Here is a 20,151-nt window from a genome sequence, read left to right on the forward strand (position 1 = left end):
GTAAGGAATGAGATCGGATGGACAGAGTGCCTGAAGAACTATGGACGGAGGTTGGCAACATTGTACAAGGGGTAGCAGCCGGCACTCCTGGATCCTGACTGCTCTTGAGAAGGCCAGATAGATCCTGAAGATGAAACTCAAACACTTTGGCCGCCTAATGAGAAGGAAGGAAGGACTCCCTGGAGAAGATCGAACATAAGAAATGGATGTTCTGCTTAAATTCAGGTAGTCCCCGACTTACGACAATTGAACCCAAAATTGCTGTTACTCAGCGAGACAGTTGTTAAGCGAATTTTGCCCCATTCTGCAACCTTTCTCGATACCGTTGTTAAGTGAATCACTAAGTCGGGAACATGGTCGTTAATTGAATCCGGCTTCCCCCGTTGACTTTCCTTGTCAGGAGGTCTCAAAAGCGGATCACGTTGTGACCCCGCGACCGTCATAAATACGAGTAGGTGGCCAGGCGTCCGAATGTTGATCACTTGACCACGGGGAATGCGGCAACGAATCGTTTTGTGGAAAGAAAAAAAAAACGTTCCCAACTCACTTTTTCTCAGTGCCGTTGTATCTTCAAACGGTCACTAAATGAGTCAAGGACTATCTCTACGTCTTCGCTCTGGATAGACCCGAGCCATGATGAAAAAGTCGAGCAGGATTGAGGCCGGTTCAATTCAAAGATATCAAGAGAACAAGGGCTGTACGTGAGGGCTACCCACCTGTCGCGACTCACTTAACGACCAACAGCTTTCATTGGCCGTCGTAAGTCGAGGACTGCCTGTTTTTTGTTTTTTTTGGGGTTTTTTTGTTTTTGCAAAAAACCCCAAAACCACAGATTAACATTACCCTCATTTCTCTTTGCAAACCGGCGCCTTTTCCTAATAACGGGAAGCCACATTCTTGAATTCCCCGGAATCCGGCGATTCTATTCAGCCTCGTTCGGTTCAAAGCAGGGTTGTTTAAAAAAGCCAATTTTCTCCAAGGGTCCCCACCGATGCCTGCCAAAAAAAAAAAAGGGGGGGGAGAGGGGAGTCATTTTTCAAAAGATCCTCGGTCATCTGCGTCCATTTCCTGCTTTGATAAAACAATACGCTCACTTTATCACCGTGGAAAAAGCCGAGCAACTTTCCCGCGGCTATAAATCATCCATTGTTGAGAATGTTTTCTCTCCCTCCATAATTTGTATTTTTGGGCTGAGAAGAAGCGATCAATCATGGGTTGTTGAGAATTATTTATTTGAATTTTGGCTGAGAAGCAAAGAAATCTTTTGACGCCGGGCTGCAAATGGGTGGTGTTGTTTTTTTTTTAAAACTTCCAGCCAAAATCTCATTTCTCCCAGCTGTTCGGCTCTTTTCTTTATCGCTTTCCATTATTCCTTTATCCTTGCGCAATATTTATTTAACTGGGGTCATTCTGGCCAGGAGGAAGAAAAACAAGAGAAAGCGATACCGGTTACAGATTAACAGAGTCGGAAGGGACCTTATAGGTCATCTGAAAAAGGCGTTGCCGAGGGCCCTCCTCAAGAAGCCTTCCCTGGACCTGGCTGTTTTAGCTAATTATCCTCCTGAGGGCCTCCAGGGGAGTGGGGAAGGCCGTTTTCGCCCTCCCTAGCCTCCAGAAAAGCCTCTGGAGCCTGGGGAGGGCGAAAAATGGGCCTACCGGGCCCACCGGGCCATCGCGTGCCAAAAGCAGGGGGAGCTCAGTGGGGTCGCGTGGGCATGCACAGGAGGGGCGGGGCGCATTGAATTATGGGTGTGGGCACGCACACGTGTGACACTCCCGCATTCCCCCCACTTTTGGCACGTGACGGCAAAAAGGTTAGCCATCACTGTCCTAGGGTGTTGGCTATTCCTGCCACTTAGTATCATCTTATCAAATTTTTTTAAAAATTTTATTTTATTATTTATTTATTTTTATTTTTATTTTATTTTGAATTTGTATACCGCCCTTCTCCCTGAGGACTCAGGGCGGTGAACAGCCAAGTAAAAACATCAAGTACAAATATTAAAATACAATTAAAAAATATATATATAAATTTGGCCCCATTAATTAAAAACGATAAACAAAACAATTAAAAACACTTAAAAAAATTAATCATATTTCTATGCCGCCCACTCTCCGAGGACTCTGGGCAGCTTACAACAATCGACAGTATACTAAATAGCAGACTGTCCTCAACAATCTGGGTCCTCATTTTACCCACCTCGGAAGGATGGAAGGCTGAGTCAACCTTGAGCCGGTGAGATTTGATCCCCTGAACTAGCAGTCAGCTGAAGTAGCTGCAGTACAGCACTCTAACCACTGCGCCACCTTAGTAAGTACCCCTTCTATTCCCTCATCTAAGTCATTTATGAAGATGTTGAAGAGTCCTGGGCCCTAAGACGGAAATTCGTGGTACCCCATTGCGTACTTTCCTCCGTGTGGACGTGGTACCATGAAGGACTACTCGTTGAGTACGGTTTGTCAGCCAAATTGCTTTAAAACACACAGACACAAAAACAAAACCTTGAATGATGATAATAAGCTGGTTCCAGATGCGGGAGGGGAAATAATACACAGCTGTAGATAGTCCTCGACTTACGACCTTTCATTTAGTGACCGTTCAAAGCAGCAACGGGCACTAAAATAAAACCCAAAAAGGATGTTTCCTTCACCCTTATGACCGTTGCGGCTTCCCCCGGCGGTTACGCGATCCAAATTCGGACGTTTGCAAACTGACTCGTATTTATGACGGTCGCAGTGTCGTTCCGGGATCCCGGGATCGTCCTCGGGACACCCATCCACCCCCCCACCCCCCGAGTCAATGGGAAAGTCGGATTCACTTAACAGCGAAGCTTTCCGGAAGAGACCGGACTGCGATTCGTCGGAAATGGTTATGGGGTCTCCTGCTTGGGCAGGCGGGGTTGGACTGGATGACCTCCAAGGTCCCTTTCAACTCTGTTAATCTATCTATCTAACAACTGCGGCAAGAAAGGTTGTACAATTGGGGGGGGGGACGGGGACGGGGAATTCACGGTTTTGCTTAGCCACGGAAAGCTAAGGCTCCGTCGCGGTGATACGTCGAGGATTACGTGTATTTGCCAAACCTCGATTCCGATTGAATTTAATAAGACTGGGTTGCAAATTCTTAAAAAGCTTTCAAACAGAGCCGAGGTGGTGCAGTGATTAGAGTGCAGTACTGCAGCTACTTCAGCTGACTGCTAGTTCAGCAGATCAGCGGATCAAATCTCACCGGCTCAAGGTTGACTCAGCCTTCCATCCTTCCGAGGTGGGTAAAATGAGGACCCAGATTGTTAGGTGGCAATATGCTATTTAATATACTGTCTTTGGTGTAAACCGCCCAGAGTCCTCGGCGTCATAGAAATATGACTAATAAAATAAATAATAAATATTTTTGTTTTGGGGGGGGTTTGTTTTGCTTTTCTGCAGCATAAGCTGGTTGGCACAATTGGATTTTTCTCTGGAAAAATCCTCCACCCAGTTCTGCAAAAATGCCGTCATTGTTTTTTTAGTGGCGACCTCTTCGCGACTACAGATTTAAAGATTTGCACCTCCCTTGATAGACTAGAAGAGAATCACAAGAGTTGGGACCTCAAAGGTCTTGTAGTCTAACCCCTTGCTCAGGCAGGAAACCCTACAACCCCCCCCCTCCTTCAGACAAACGGGGGTCAAATCTCTTCTTCCAAACTCTTCCGGTGTTTTATTTGAATTAAGAACTATGTTTCAATGTTAAATCGTTATATTTTTGGGGATTAGAGAGAGAATCTAAATTTGGTGAAGCAATAAAGGAAATAACAATTTAATGAGCGTTATACGAAGTTAATCATAAACGCGGGGAAGTTTTAGAAAGATTTTGAAATATCACGTATTTGAACTGTATGGTTAAACAGTGAGATTTAGGTTTTAAGAATTGTGTAATGTTTGATGAGTTATTAATTGAATTGAGATTTACAGTGGATTGATAGACGGGTAATTGTTTCGATTAAGTAAATAAGAGCTAACTTTTTATAAGAGCGTAATAGGGGAGATAGGGGATTTAAGATTAAGTATTGTTAATATTGAAGACTTAGGGTAAAATTCGCAAAATGAATAATGATGTATGTATGTATGTATGTATGTATGTATGTATGTATGTATGTATGTATGTATTTATTTATTTATTTATTTATTTATTTATTTATTTATTTATTTATTTATTGGTTCGATTTATATGCCGCCCTTCTCCAGGGCGGCTTACAATGCATTAAGCAATAGCCTTCATACTTTTGTATATTTATCTATCTATCTATCTATCTATCTATCTATCTATCTATCTATCTATCTATCTATCTATCTATCTATCTATCTATTTATATACCTGCTTAGTAGGGCTTTCGGCCCTCCCTAAGCGGTGTTCTTTTTTTATACAAAGTCAGCTTATTGCCCCCACAATCCGGGTCCTCATTTTACCTACCTTCGAAAGGATGGAAGGCTGAGTCAACCTTGAGCCTGGTGAGATTTGAACTCGCAGTAATTGCAGGCAGCTGGCAGCTAAGTGCTACTTAACAGCACTTTAGTCTGCTGCGCCACCAAGGCTCCTTGGTGTTAATTGAATTAAGATTTAAGGGGGGTTAATAAAAAGGTAACTGTTTTGATGAAGTACATTTGAGTAAATTTTTTCTAGGATGTAATGTATTAGTTGAGATACGTGATTTAAGATTAGGAAATAAGCGTCACGGCAAAATAGAATCTATCAAATCTTGTTAAAGATGATTAAAAAAAATTGTCGGATCAGGGCTGTGTTCCGAAAAGAGGTAATTTGTATGTTGGAAAAAATAAAAATAAAAACTTTTTGCAAAATAAAAAAAAAAACACCTCTTGGAGCATTTACAATTGAACAATTCTTCTGAAGTTTACACTTTGCAAAAAAAAAAAAGAATTTTCCAAAAAATGAAAGCAAGCTCAAAACTCTGGGGGTTTTTTTTGGTTTTTTTTGGAAAAGTGGGACATCACGGCAACACAACTCCGCCTCAAAAAACATCCCATCCACCCCATAAACTTTCCCAGCTGAACAAAGAGGAACTATTTTGCAAGAAAGTTGGGTGAACTCCAGCTGAAACGGAGTCGTGTTAATTCAGAACGATGACCTCTTGAAATGCAAGGCTGAAAAAGGCCTCTGAAAATATATTTTTTATTAAAAAAGCGGGGGGAAAATTGTCATATGCTTCTGGAAAGCTCAGCCACGGGAGAGTAGGCAGTTCTCGACTTATAACCACTCGTTTAGCGACCGCTCCGAGTTACAATGGGCCTGAAACAAGGGACTGACGAGCAGGACCTCGCCCTTACGACCGTCACAGTCAGGGGAATCAAAATTCAGGCATTTGCATTTACAATAGTAAATTTGTATTTACAATCATCCCAGGGTCACATGATTGCCGCTCGTGACCGTCCCGGCGGGCTTTTGACAAGACAAGTCCGTAGGGGACGCCAGATTCGCTTAATGACTGTGATTCGTTTAACGACGGCGTGGGTTTACCGAACAACCGTAGCCAAAAAAAAAAAAAAAAGGTCATAAAATCAGGTGCGACTCGCTTAATGGCTGCATTGCTTAAGAATGGAAAGTATTAATGCCCCCCCCCCGGGTTTGTGGTCATAAGTCGAGGACTACTTGTAAGCCATCTGAATAGCCAAAAGTTTGTTTAAATATCTTAAATTTGTGACGGTAAGAACAACGTAGGATATAGAATATAGAAGAAGAGAATTTTACTCTTGTGTTTGAATTGGGACTGTGAGAAATACTAGGCCGGAGAGATAGCAAAGCTTATCAGCGGTCAGAAATCCCGCAAACAAAAATTTTGGAATGTTATCAGGTTTTAAAATCAATGCAGGTAGTCCCTCGATTTACGACCGAAGTGCCAAGAAAAAAAAACAAAAAACCCCGAGCAACGAAAAGCAACTAAGATGATTTAAAAGACAAAAACAAAAATGAAGCATTGAGGTCATCCAATCTAACCCTCCAGATTTAACCCATTCACCAGAATTAACCAGTGGAACAGCATGCCACCAGAAGTTGTGGGTGGATCCAACACTGGAGGTTTTTAAGAAGAGACCGGACAGCCACTTGTCTGAAACGGTACAAGGTCTCCTGCTTGAGCGGGGTTGGACTAGAAGACCTCCAAGGTCCCTTCCAAATCTATTCTGATTGATTGATTGATTGATTGATCACAATTGAGCCAAACATTTCTCTTAAGAAGCAAGACTATTCTTAAGTGAGTTTTGTCCCATTTTACGACCTTCCTTGCCACTGTTGTTAAGTCAATCGCTGCAGTTGTTCAGTGAGTCACACCGTCGTTAAGCGAATCGGGCTTCCCTCATTGACTTTGCTTATCGGACGGTCGCAACAGGGGAGAATCACATGACCCGGGACATTACGACCGTCATCAATACGAGTCAGTGGCCAAGTGTTTTAATTTCGAGCCCGTGTGACCATGGGGATGCGGCAACGGTCGTAAGCGTGAAACACGGCCATCAGTCTCTTTATTCAGGGCTGTTGTAACTCCCAACGGTCACTAAACGAACGGTGGTACCTCGAGGACTATTTGAAATAAGAAGTTGAAGATGTTCAACCAGGGGTGAAATCCAGCAGGTTCTGACAGGTTCTGACGAACTGGTAGCGGAAATTTTGAGTAGTTCGGAAAACCGGCAAATACCACCTCTGGTTGGCCGCAGAGTGGGGTGGGAATGGAGATTTTGCACAGTATCCTTCCCCTGCCATGCCCACCAAGCCACACCCACCAAGCCACGCCCACAGAACCGGTAGTAAAAAAAATTTGGATTTCACCACTATGGTCAACCTTACCTCACCCACCCAAAATAAAAGGAAATTGAGAGATTTAAAAAGAACCGGAAGAAAACTACTTGTCAACCTGAGAAAAACGTAAAATCCTCGGGCCTTACTAGAGCAAAGACCAATTGTATTATTATTTAGAAATAACTTTGTAAAGAAATGAAAGGAAACGAAGAGGGATGCGCTAACGCCGGGGAAATAAAATTTAACACGGTTTGGGGAGAATCACACAACCAAATTTGGGACACCCTTAACAAACGTTTCACTTAACCAGCGGCGGGATTCGCATTATGTTGCTACCGGTTCGCCGTGTGCCTGCTTTCCGCGCATGTGCTTTTCCCGTGCGCGCGCCTTCCACGGCTCAAAAACATGCCTTAAATAGGATGGCATAGAGCCGGGGCAGGTGGCCGGACCCACTCGCGATTTCTGTTATCGGTACGAGCGAACCGATCCGAACCATGTTCCGAACCGGCTGAATACCATCTCTGACACTTAACCACACAAACGTTGGGGGCTCGAGAGCGGGGTCGTAAGTCGAGGACTCCCTGTGCGTTTCCCGAGCGTCGCCTCTTTAGGCGGCGGGATTCTCATGCGAAGAAACAGAAACCTTCCTTACCTCGGCTTGAATTTTGCGTAAAAATTTGACGGCCGCTCCGGAGAACCGTCCAAGATCTCTGCATCGCTTTGAAGTGCATTTTGGGGGCAATTGGAGGCAATTTAGGGCCCTTCAATAAGAAGCCGACATTCCTAAAGAGATAAAAAAAAACATTTTCCCCAGAGGGAAAAACAATTTTATCGTTCCAATGTTCAAATGCGAGGGGGTTCGAAATTGCAAAAATATATTTATTTTTTTCCCCCCTCCGGCTTTCCTGATGTGCTAACCAGGGATGACCCAACTCAGGTTATCGGTGTAGTAGTCCAGCAATTCATACCTGTGTCGATTGTGAGTCCTTTTTTCCCCTTTTTTCGGGGGGGGGGGGCGGGAGGGAAAAAGAATTTTCTGGGCTTCAGAATAAGCCGAGAGCCGGACCGAAAAAAGGGACGATTAGTTGGGGAGTAAGGAACCCGAGTGCTAATCCTGCTTTAGGCACGTAAGGTAGCTGGGTGACTTTTTGGGCCAGTCCTCTGACATTTTTTAGGGAAATAAAAGGCTGCCGAGAAAACTGCACCGACTTGTCCATCTCTCTCGCCAGGGGCCAAATCTGACTTTAGGCACAAACACACACACACACACACATATATATGACTTTGTATCCCGTATCATATAGCTGCGTTTTGCAACATTTTAGAAAATCATCTATCTGAGTTTTGCAACAATACGTGTGTGTATATATATATATATATATATCGAGGCAGTTAAAAGGAAGAAACAGCTGCGATCACACACATTGCTCTTAGAAGCACGAAGCCGAAAACACCAGCCTGAAGATGACGAATGAGACTTCGTCGAAACGTTGCCAAGAAACCTCCAATTTTACGCCGGAGAAAGGCATAATAATAATAATAATAATAATAATAATAATAATAATAATAATAATAATAATAATAATAATAATAATAATAATAATAATAATAATAATCAAAGACCTACATACAAACACCCGCGAAAACCTCAGAAAACAAATATCTACATCTATATCTATATCATCTATATCTATCTATCTATCTATCTATAGATAGATAGATATATAGATATAGATATATATTGATATATCGATCGTATCACTGAGTTTTGCAACATCATACACATACATATATATATATCTGAGTTTTGCAACATTTTATAACAATTATATATCTGAATTTTGCAACAACATATATATGTGTGTGTATCATATCTAGTTTTGCAACATTATATATACCCAAATATATGTATATATTTATAGGAGTTTTGCAACATTTTACACACACACATATCTGAGTTTTGCAATATAATACACACAGACACACAGACATATATAAATATCATATATCTGATATATATATATATATACACATACATATATATTATTTATATGATTACACCTCAGTTGTAATCACTGCTCCAGCACTCAAACCAGCGATAAAAAAATAATATATTATTATTATTATTATTGGTTAATCTTTAGTGGGATTCACAGCTTTTGAGGCTGGTTAATAGCTCAGCAGCTCGAGTCCTAACCAAGGACCTAGGAACTGTTAAGGTATTGTTGGAGGATATAATAATAATAATAATAATAATAATAATAATAATAATAATAATAATAATAATAATAATAATAATAATAACAACAACAATATTATTATTATTATTATTATTATTATTATTATTATTATTATTATTTATTATTATTATTATTATTTCAATTTATATACCGCCCTTCTCCTATTGGACTCAGGGCGGTGCACAGCCAAAGATAAAAAACATACCAATACAAAATTTAAAATCAATTAAAAGAATTATACAGCTTTGGCCCACAATTTAAAACAATCCAATTAAAATCCAGACTCTATTCCATTCACAAAGTTACAACGGCGCTGAAAACAGTGATTTAAGGACCGTTTTCCCATCCTCACGACTATTTGCAGCCTCCCCGCGGGAGGAGGGGGGTCACGTCTTCAAAATTCAGACGCGTGGCCGCTGCCTCATACTTATGACGGTTGCAACGTCCCTGGGGTCACGCGATTCCCCCTTTTAAGCGAACCTCTTCACCGGCCAAGCCAAGGGGGGATGCCAGATTATACTTAACCGGGGGAGGGGGGGCAAGGTGAACGACGGCAGGGAATTCGTTTAACGACGGCGGCCCGAGAGATCGTAAAACGGGGCCAAAACGTCACTGGATGAACGTTTCGCTGAGCGGCACGCGTGTTGGGCTCAATCGGGGGGCCGTAAGTCGAGGACTACCTGTCAAGGCAACCAGAGGAACGAAGAAAGGGAGGGCAGCCGTCCCTGTTGAACTTCTGCCTGTCCTGCAACTCCCAACTTGAACAGGAAACTACTACCACTTTACCATGCCTCTTCTCCCTGCTTCCTTTCCCCCCAAACTGAAAGGACTCCGAGTCCCAAACTCCAGGGTCAGCCTGGAAAAAGGGAAGACCAACAAAGAGTTACAAATCCCATGCGTCGGAGCTCCGCAGCAATTCCCAATTTATCGCAGCGCCAGATTCCTCCTTCTTCCCCCCACCGCTTCTCCAACCTGGCGCCCCTTGCAAAAAGAAAGTCGCCCGCCTCTCCATTACGCACCGGGTGGGGCAGAGGTGGGCGATCCTACAGCGGGGAGGGGGTGGTGAGGAGGAGGAGGAGGAGGAAACGCGGTGCTATAAATCCCCCCCACCTTCTCTCTCCCTCCCTCCCTCCCTGCGCGATCCTCCCAAAGTTAGGATCGGGCTGCGCGCAAGGAGAAAAAATACCTTCTTGCCTGGTTTTTTTTTCTCTCCAAGGGCGCCCGGGAATCCGCTGCAAGAGATCCGGAGATGCGCCAGCTGCAAAAAAAAAAAAAGCCTTTTGGATCTGCGCTTCTGGGCGGCCCCAGAAAGCCTCGGCGGAGGGAGCTCCACCTGGGGAAGGGCGGGCCGCCTCCGCCTCTCGCCGCCCCCGGCAGCCCAGCCACCCCGGAGTCCTTGCCCGGCTTTTGAAAAGCAGCTGGGCGCCCTATCCTGCCCGCCCGCCTGCCCGCCCGCGCCCCGGGCAGCGCCATCCGGCAAAGGCGCAGCAGCAGCGGCCAAGCGCGAGGGCGCACCTGGGAGGGAGGGAGGGAAGGAGGAAGGCTGGGTGCCTCCTCCTCCTCCTCCTCTTCCTCCTTCTCTCCTTCCCGTCCCCCCCATCCTCCTCCTCCTCCTCTCTGCAAACCTCTTTCCCTTGTAGCACTGATGCTGTTCCCTAGTTGGGTCTTAAAACGTCTGGAAGGAAAGCATCCAGCTCAGAGATCACTAAGGACCCCGCAGTTCCTCCTCATCCTCCCCATCCCCCTTCCTCCTCTTCCTCCTCCTCCCCTCCCCATCCCCCCCATCCTCCTCCTCCTCCTCTCTGCAAACCTCTTTCCCTTGTAGCACTGATGATGTTCCCTAGTTGGGTCTTAAAACGTCTGGAAGAAAAGCACCCAGCTCAGAGATCACTAAGGACCCCGCAGTTCCTCCTCCTCCTCCCCATCCTCCTTCCCCCTTCCTCCTCTTCCTCCTCCTCTCCTCCCCGTCCCCCCCATCCTCCTCCTCCTCCTCTCTGCAAACCACTTTCCCTTGTAGCACTGATGATGTTCCCTAGCTGGGTCTTAAAACGTCTGGAAGAAAAGCACCCAGCTCAGAGATCACTAAGGATCCCGCAGTTCCTCCTCCTCCTCCCCATCCTCCTTCCCCCTTCCTCCTCTTCCTCCTCCTCCCCTCCCCATCCCCCCCATCCTCCTCCTCCTCCTCTCTGCAAACCTCCCCTCCCTTCGAGCACTGATGATGTTCCCTAGTTGGGTCATAAAACGTCTGGAAGAAAAGCACCCAGCTCAGAGATCACTAAGCACCCCGCAGTTCCTCCTCCTCCTCCCCATCCTCCTTCCCCCTTCCTCTTCCTCCTCCTCCTCTCCTCCCCGTCCCCCCCATCCTCCTCCTCCTCCTCTCTGCAAACCTCCCCTCCCTTCGAGCACTGATGATGTTCCCTAGTTGGGTCATAAAACGTCTGGAAGAAAAGCACCCAGCTCAGAGATCACTAAGCACCCCGCAGTTCCTCCTCCTCCTCCCCATCCCCCTTCCTCCTCTTCCTCCTCCTCCTCTCCTCCCCGTCCCCCCCCATCCTCCTCCTCCTCCTCTCTGCAAACCTCTTTCCCTTGTAGCACTGATGATGTTCCCTAGTTGGGTCTTAAAACGTCTGGAAGAAAAGCACCCAGCTCAGAGATCACTAAGGACCCCACAGTCCTCCTCCTCTTCCCCATCCTCCTTCCCCCTTCCTCCTCTTCCTCGTCCTCTCCTCCCCGTCCCCCCCATCCTCCTCCTCCTCCTCCTCTCTGCAAACCTCTTTCCCTTGTAGCACTGATGATGTTCCCTAGCTGGGTCTTAAAACGTCTGGAAGGAAAGCACCCAGCTCAGAGATCACTAAGGACCCCACAGTTCCTCCTCCTCCTCCCCATCCTCCTTCCCCCTTCCTCTTCCTCTTCCTCCTCTTCCTCCTTCTCCCCGTCCCCCCCATCCTCCTCCTCCTCCTCCTCTCTGCAAACCTCTTTCCCTTGTAGCACTGATGATGTTCCCTAGTTGGGTCTTAAAACGTCTGGAAGGAAAGCACCCAGCTCAGAGATCACTAAGGACCCCACAGTTCCTCCTCCTCCTCCCCATTCCCCTTCCCCCTTCCTCCTCTTCCTCCTCCTCTCCTCCCCGTCCCCCCCATCCTCCTCCTCCTCCTCTCTGCAAACCTCCCCTCCCTTCGAGCACTGATGATGTTCCCTAGTTGGGTCATAAAACGTCTGGAAGGAAAGCACCCAGCTCAGAGATCACTAAGGACCCCGCAGTTCCTCCTCCTCTTCCCCATTCCCCTTCCCCCTTCCTCCTCTTCCTCCTCCTCTCCTCCCCGTCCCCCCCATCCTCCTCCTCCTCCTCCTCTCTGCAAACCTCTTTCCCTTGTAGCACTGATGATGTTCCCTAGTTGGGTCATAAAACGTCTGGAAGAAAAGCATCCAGCTCAGAGATCACTAAGGACCCCGCAGTTCCTCCTCATCCTCCCCATCCCCCTTCCTCCTCTTCCTCCTCCTCCCCTCCCCGTCCCCCCCATCCTCCTCCTCCTCCTCCTCTCTGCAAACCTGTCTCTCTTTTTGCACTGATGATGTTCCCTAGTTGGGTCGTGAAACGTCTGGAAGAAAAGCATCCAGCTCAGAGATCACTAAGGACCCCGCAGTTCCTCCTCCTCTTCCCCATTCCCCTTCCTCCTTCCTCCTCTTCCTCCTCCTCTCCTCCCCGTCCCCCCCATCCTCCTCCTCCTCCTCCTCTCTGCAAACCTCTTTCCCTTCGAGCACTGATGATGTTCCCTAGTTGGGTCATAAAACGTCTGGAAGAAAAGCACCCAGCTCAGAGATCACTAAGGACCCCACAGTTCCTCCTCCTCTTCCCCATTCCCCTTCCCCCTTCCTCCTCTTCCTCCTCCTCTCCTCCCCGTCTCCCCCCCATCCTCCTCCTCCTCCTCCTCTCTGCAAACCTCTTTCCCTTGTAGCACTGATGATGTTCCCTAGTTGGGTCTTAAAACGTCTGGAAGAAAAGCATCCAGCTCAGAGATCACTAAGCACCCCACAGTTCCTCCTCATCCTCCCCATCCCCCTTCCTCCTCCTCCTCCTCCTCTCCTCCCCGTCCCCCCCATCCTCCTCCTCCTCCTCTCTGCAAACCTCCCCTCCCTTCGAGCACTGATGATGTTCCCTAGTTGGGTCATAAAACGTCTGGAAGGAAAGCACCCAGCTCAGAGATCACTAAGGACCCCGCAGTTCCTCCTCCTCTTCCCCATTCCCCTTCCCCCTTCCTCCTCTTCCTCCTCCTCTCCTCCCCGTCCCCCCCATCCTCCTCCTCCTCCTCCTCTCTGCAAACCTCTTTCCCTTGTAGCACTGATGATGTTCCCTAGTTGGGTCATAAAACGTCTGGAAGAAAAGCATCCAGCTCAGAGATCACTAAGGACCCCGCAGTTCCTCCTCCTCTTCCCCATTCCCCTTCCCCCTTCCTCCTCTTCCTCCTCCTCTCCTCCCCGTCCCCCCCATCCTCCTCCTCCTCCTCCTCTCTGCAAACCACTTTCCCTTGTAGCACTGATGATGTTCCCTAGCTGGGTCTTAAAACGTCTGGAAGAAAAGCACCCAGCTCAGAGATCACTAAGCACCCCACAGTTCCTCCTCCTCTTTCCCATCCTCCTTCCCCCTTCCTCTTCCTCTTCCTCCTCCTCCTCTCCTCCCCGTCCCCCCCATCCTCCTCCTCCTCCTCTCTGCAAACCACTTTCCCTTGTAGCACTGATGATGTTCCCTAGTTGGGTCTTAAAACGTCTGGAAGAAAAGCATCCAGCTCAGAGATCACTAAGCACCCCACAGTTCCTCCTCCTCTTTCCCATCCTCCTTCCCCCTTCCTCTTCCTCTTCCTCCTCCTCCTCTCCTCCCCGTCCCCCCCATCCTCCTCCTCCTCCTCTCTGCAAACCTCTTTCCCTTGTAGCACTGATGATGTTCCCTAGTTGGGTCGTGAAACGTCTGGAAGAAAAGCATCCAGCTCAGAGATCACTAAGGACCCCGCAGTTCCTCCTCCTCTTCCCCATTCCCCTTCCCCCTTCCTCCTCTTCCTCCTCCTCTCCTCCCCGTCCCCCCCATCCTCCTCCTCCTCCTCCTCTCTGCAAACCACTTTCCCTTGTAGCACTGATGATGTTCCCTAGCTGGGTCTTAAAACGTCTGGAAGAAAAGCACCCAGCTCAGAGATCACTAAGCACCCCACAGTTCCTCCTCCTCTTTCCCATCCTCCTTCCCCCTTCCTCTTCCTCTTCCTCCTCCTCCTCTCCTCCCCGTCCCCCCCATCCTCCTCCTCCTCCTCTCTGCAAACCACTTTCCCTTGTAGCACTGATGATGTTCCCTAGTTGGGTCTTAAAACGTCTGGAAGAAAAGCACCCAGCTCAGAGATCACTAAGCACCCCACAGTTCCTCCTCCTCTTTCCCATCCTCCTTCCCCCTTCCTCTTCCTCTTCCTCCTCCTCCTCTCCTCCCCGTCCCCCCCATCCTCCTCCTCCTCCTCTCTGCAAACCTCTTTCCCTTGTAGCACTGATGATGTTCCCTAGCTGGGTCTTAAAACGTCTGGAAGAAAAGCACCCAGCTCAGAGATCACTAAGCACCCCACAGTTCCTCCTCCTCTTTCCCATCCTCCTTCCCCCTTCCTCTTCCTCTTCCTCCTCCTCCTCTCCTCCCCGTCCCCCCCATCCTCCTCCTCCTCCTCTCTGCAAACCTCTTTCCCTTGTAGCACTGATGATGTTCCCTAGTTGGGTCGTGAAACGTCTGGAAGAAAAGCATCCAGCTCAGAGATCACTAAGGACCCCGCAGTTCCTCCTCCTCTTCCCCATTCCCCTTCCCCCTTCCTCCTCTTCCTCCTCCTCTCCTCCCCGTCCCCCCCATCCTCCTCCTCCTCCTCCTCTCTGCAAACCACTTTCCCTTGTAGCACTGATGATGTTCCCTAGCTGGGTCTTAAAACGTCTGGAAGAAAAGCACCCAGCTCAGAGATCACTAAGCACCCCACAGTTCCTCCTCCTCTTTCCCATCCTCCTTCCCCCTTCCTCTTCCTCTTCCTCCTCCTCCTCTCCTCCCCGTCCCCCCCATCCTCCTCCTCCTCCTCTCTGCAAACCACTTTCCCTTGTAGCACTGATGATGTTCCCTAGTTGGGTCTTAAAACGTCTGGAAGAAAAGCACCCAGCTCAGAGATCACTAAGCACCCCACAGTTCCTCCTCCTCTTTCCCATCCTCCTTCCCCCTTCCTCTTCCTCTTCCTCCTCCTCCTCTCCTCCCCGTCCCCCCCATCCTCCTCCTCCTCCTCTCTGCAAACCTCTTTCCCTTGTAGCACTGATGATGTTCCCTAGCTGGGTCTTAAAACGTCTGGAAGAAAAGCACCCAGCTCAGAGATCACTAAGCACCCCACAGTTCCTCCTCCTCTTTCCCATCCTCCTTCCCCCTTCCTCTTCCTCTTCCTCCTCCTCCTCTCCTCCCCGTCCCCCCCATCCTCCTCCTCCTCCTCTCTGCAAACCTCTTTCCCTTGTAGCACTGATGATGTTCCCTAGTTGGGTCTTAAAACGTCTGGAAGAAAAGCACCCAGCTCAGAGATCACTAAGGACCCCGCAGTTCCTCCTCCTCTTCCCCATCCCCCTTCCTCCTCTTCCTCCTCCTCTCCTCCCCGTCCCCCCCATCCTCCTCCTCCTCCTCTCTGCAAACCTCTTTCCCTTGTAGCACTGATGATGTTCCCTAGTTGGGTCTTAAAACGTCTGGAAGAAAAGCACCCAGCTCAGAGATCACTAAGGACCCCGCAGTTCCTCCTCCTCTTCCCCATCCCCCTTCCTCCTCTTCCTCCTCCTCTCCTCCCCGTCCCCCCCCCATCCTCCTCCTCCTCCTCTCTGCAAACCTCCCCTCCCTTGTAGCACTGATGATGTTCCCTAGTTGGGTCTTAAAACGTCTGGAAGAAAAGCACCCAGCTCAGAGATCACTAAGGACCCCGCAGTTCCTCCTCCTCTTCCCCATTCCCCTTCCCCCTTCCTCCTCTTCCTCCTCCTCTCCTCTCCTCCCCGTCCCCCATCCTCCTCCTCCTCCTCTCTGGAAACCTCTTTCCCTTGTAGCACTGATGCTGTTCCCTAGTTGGGTCTTAAAACGTCTGGAAGGAAAGCACCCAGCTCAGAGATCACTAAGGACCCCGCAGTTCCTCCTCCTCTTCCCCATTCCCCTTCCCCCTTCCTCCTCTTCCTCCTCCTCTCCTCTCCTCCCCGTCCCCCATCCTCCTCCTCCTCCTCTCTGGAAACCTCCCCTCCCTTCGAGCACTGATGATGTTCCCTAGTTGGATCATAAAACGTCTGGAAGAAAAGCATCCAGCTCAGAGATCACTAAGGACCCTACAGTCCTTTTTCCTCCTCCTCCTTCCATTTCCTTGAAGCACTGATGATGTTAGCTAGTTGGGTCATGAAACGTCTGGGTAAAATAACCAAGCTCAGAGAGCACCAAGGACCTTACGTCCTCGTCCTCCTCCTCCTCTTCCTCTTCTCTAACAAAGTCAGGTTCAACATTTAGACAAGAAAAACCAAAAGCACAGGTACAGAATCGCTGACACCTGACTCCATCGTCATAACTGCGAGAGGGATCATCTCGGCCTGGAAATGTTGGGGCGCAACGGTGGCCGTAATTTGAGGACTTTCTTTCTTTCTTTCTTTCTTTCTTTCTTTCTTTCTTTCTTTCTTTCTTTCTTTCTTTCTTCTTTCTTTTTTCTTCCTTCCTTCCTATCTTTCTTTCTTCCTTCTTTCTTTTTTCTTCCTTCCTTCCTTCCTTCCTTCCTTCCTTCCTTTCTTTCTTTCTTTCTTTCTTTCTTTCTTTCTTCCTTCCTTCTTTCTTTTTTCTTCCTTCCTTCCTCCTTTCTTTCTTCCTTCTTCCTTTTTTCTTCCTTCCTTCCTATCTTTTTCTTTCTTTCTTTCTTCTTTCTTTTTTCTTCCTTCCTTCCTTCCTTCCTGTCTTCCTTTCTTTCTTTCTTCTTTCTTTTTTCTTCCTTCCTTCCTGTCTTTCTTTCTTTCTTTCTTTCTTTCTTCTTTCTTTTTTCTTCCTTCCTTCCTTCCTTCTTTCTCTTTCTTTCTTTTTCTTCCTTCCTTCCTTCCTTCTTTCTCTTTCTTTCTTTTTCTTCCTTCCTCCTTTCTTTCTTCCTTCTTTCTTTTTTCTTCCTTCCTTTCTTCCTTCCTTCTTTCTTTTTTCTTCCTTCCTTCCTTCCTTCCTTCCTCCTTTCTTCCTTCTTTCTTTTTTCTTCCTTCCTCCTTTCCTCCTTTCTTTTTTCTTCCTTCCTTCCTTCCTTCCTTCCTTCCTTCCTTCCTGTCTTTCTTTCTTCCTTCCTTCCTTCCCCCTTTCTTCTTTCTTCCTTCCTTCCTTCCTTCCTTCCTTCCTTCCTTCCTTCCTTCCTTCCTTCCTTCCTTCCTCCCTTCCTCCCTCCCTCCCTCCCTCCTTTCTTCCTTCTTTCTTTTTTCTTCCTTCCTCCTTTCTTCCTTCTTTCTTTTTTCTTCACGGCCGGCCTTTTTGAGGGCTCGTGGGAAAATCTGTATCCCCAGGCAGAAAATACCTTGTGGACGGACCATTGTGATAAAAAGTGATTTGGGTGTGTGCCAGACAGCTGCCCTTTCCGAAATCAAATATTTCACCATCGGATAAATCTTATCAAACAACAGGAAAGACTTTAACCTCTTGATAAGGTGTAACCGGTTTCCTCTTATCTTATTTGAAGTTGGCCGCTTAGGATATTTTATTCGGTTTTATTGGTGGTAGGTAAATCATACTATTGTCCTGCATTTAGAATGCCCATTGCATTTATTATTTAAAAGAGAAGATTTGTAACTCAGGGTTTCATAAGTCGCGGCGCTCGGCTTGATCTCTTTATTATTATTTTCCGCCGCCGCATATTATTTTACGTGAAAAAGAGAAAATACGATATTCCAAATTGGTGTAGTAATCTAAATGCGAGTGGGCCTCAACGTACGACCGCAATTGAGCTCAACGTTCCCGGTTGCTAAGTGAGATAGCTGCGAAAGGATGGATTTTACGCCCTTCTGCAACTTTTCTTTGCCGCCGTCGTTAAAGGAAACACTGCCGTTGTTAAGTGAGTCACCGGGTTGTTCAGTGAATCTGGCTTCCTCCAGGTCACAAAAGGTGAATCACATGACACCCCCTGCCACCGTCATAAATACGAGTCAGTTGCCTGATTACTACTAGCTCATCCTACGTCTGGGATGAGATTCACAGTGTGGGATTCAGCCGGTTCGGTTGAATTAAATTGCTGGTTGGCTCCACCACTTCCAGGAGTCCCCGCATGCCCCAATTTGGGTCCCAAGTAAGGGCAGGGAGGCCTCCTAGCCCCAAAACGGGGCACGGGGGTGTGTGGTACGACCCCCCGCTGCCCGTTTTCACTCCCAGGAGGCTTCAGGGAGGCCTAGGCCCAAAATGGGGTGCCGGGGGGGATGCGGCCCCCCATGGCCCATTTTTGCTCCCAGGGAGATACAGGAAGCCGAGAGCCACATGTCACACCCTCTGGCCACGCCCACCATGGCCACGCCCACCCAGCCGGTCATTAGGACAGAGAACCGGTCATTAAATTATTTGTAATCCCACCACTGGATGAGAAGCGAAACATCTTCCAAGGAAACCCAGAAAGTCCAGTTGACTTTTGAAACAAAAATGGTGGGAAAAAGTACCTTTGGGACAACCTTGGATGATGGAGAAGCTCCATAGACGTCCAGGGATGAAGCTCCCACAACTTCTGAAGGAAACGTCTCTTCCATCGGTGGACAGTTCTTCTGTCTACTTCATAAGACCAAGCAACACACAACCTCCTGGCGGAGATGGGGACCTTCACTTGAAGGCCATCAACTTTGACCGTTGATGCCAACCTGGAACGGAGGGAAGGATGAGCAAGAAGGTGTTGTGGTCCACCAACAGCCTACGGAGCTGGCAGCGGAGTCGGACAGTGAGGAGGCTGGGGAGGAACCTGGGCCAGTCCTGGAGTCTGGGGAAGGTCCGGACGAGGGCTCTGCGTCGGAGGCAGAGATGGGGCCAGGGCCATCTGGAAGCAATGCACAGATTCCAGAACCTCCAGAGTCGAACATCAGAGTGGCAGAGGAACAGGAGGAGCCTGTTCCTAGTGCGCGCATGAGCAGAGCTGCCAGAAGGCAAGAGCAGCTAAAGCAAAAGGGACGACTCGGGAGTAAGGCCTGGAGATGATTGGCCCCTCCCATGCGGCTTAAAAAAGGAGCAAAGGCATGTGGGCCCTTTGCAGGAAAGCAACGTTGCTAATTCTGTTCCCAGTCGGCATCTCTGTTTGATTCTGGACGCCGTGTGGCTTTGCCAAGTAGGTCTTTGGCGGCATGTCATGGGAGATAAAGGTTGGTGATTATCCCGAAGGACTTCTCCCAAAGTGGTGGGATTCAAGTAATTTCACAACCGGTTCTCTGTCCTTATTATTTCTTCCAACAACCAGTTTGCCAAACTGCTCAGAAAGTAAGCAACCGGTTCTCCCGAAGTGGTGCGAACCGGCTGAATCCCATCACTGACTTTTTGCACCTAATTGGGACTCAGCTGTGAATGAACATAATTCACAGCCGTTGCAATAAAAGAGGTTTTTGGGACTACTCGTGGGTTTTAATGACTCAGGATGCCTAGGGCACAACAGCAGGAGGTTTAGTGGCCAAAAGAAAAAAGTAAGTTGACCTCATGGAAAATGGTTTGATTGATCCTGGTTTGACCTATCGTGACCATCTGACCTCTCGCCATCTGCTCCACTTCACTTCCAGCTCTGGAACATCTCAGAAAAATGCAGACAGGAAGAAGAGGTTTTATTTAGCCGGAAAATGCTGAAGCCGCAGCCGAGGGAGGAAGTGAAACTGGATGTTGGAAATCCGTTCGCTGCAGAAGGTGGCCTTCCTTGGGAGGAAGTCCCTTGACTTGAGGGTCACGTCCGACTTCTCCTTTCTTGGAAACATGGGAAGAACCAGCTTCAAGAGCCCCGAGGATGCTACGGACTCTAGAAGAGGAGATGTCTACACTTTGGCAACTTTAAGACTTGTGGACTTCAATTTCCAGGATTGCCCAGTCAGCTGCTCCTTCTCCTTTTCTTCCTCCTCCTCCTTCTTCTCCTCCTTCTCCTCCTT

At 48.0% G+C, this 20,151-nt stretch overlaps 1 protein-coding gene across 4 annotated transcripts in view; it reads right to left on the bottom strand.

The window, feature by feature from the left end:
• Positions 1 to 20,151, bottom strand: part of LOC117671255 (polyunsaturated fatty acid lipoxygenase ALOX15B-like) — a 56,257-nt gene that overhangs the window by 28,881 nt on the left and 7,225 nt on the right. For 2 of the 4 annotated variants that reach the window (XM_087891636.1, XM_087891635.1), the window contains exons 2-4: positions 10,214 to 10,285; positions 7,440 to 7,570; positions 844 to 995 (exon numbers count right to left, since the gene is read on the bottom strand). In XM_087891636.1, coding sequence (XP_087747762.1) covers positions 844 to 995; positions 7,440 to 7,518 — 231 coding nt within the window. In that variant the 5' untranslated portion in view covers positions 7,519 to 7,570; positions 10,214 to 10,285. Of the gene's footprint in view, positions 1 to 843; positions 996 to 7,439; positions 7,571 to 9,813; positions 9,969 to 10,213; positions 10,539 to 20,151 lie in introns of those variants that run through there. The other 2 variants (XM_087891634.1, XM_087891637.1) reach the window with 2 other exon arrangements.

The sequence above is a fragment of the Pantherophis guttatus genome, chromosome 4 (genome assembly GCF_059756535.1).
Source record: "Pantherophis guttatus breed Tessera chromosome 4, ASM5975653v1, whole genome shotgun sequence".
Classification (NCBI taxonomy): domain Eukaryota; kingdom Metazoa; phylum Chordata; class Lepidosauria; order Squamata; family Colubridae; genus Pantherophis; species Pantherophis guttatus.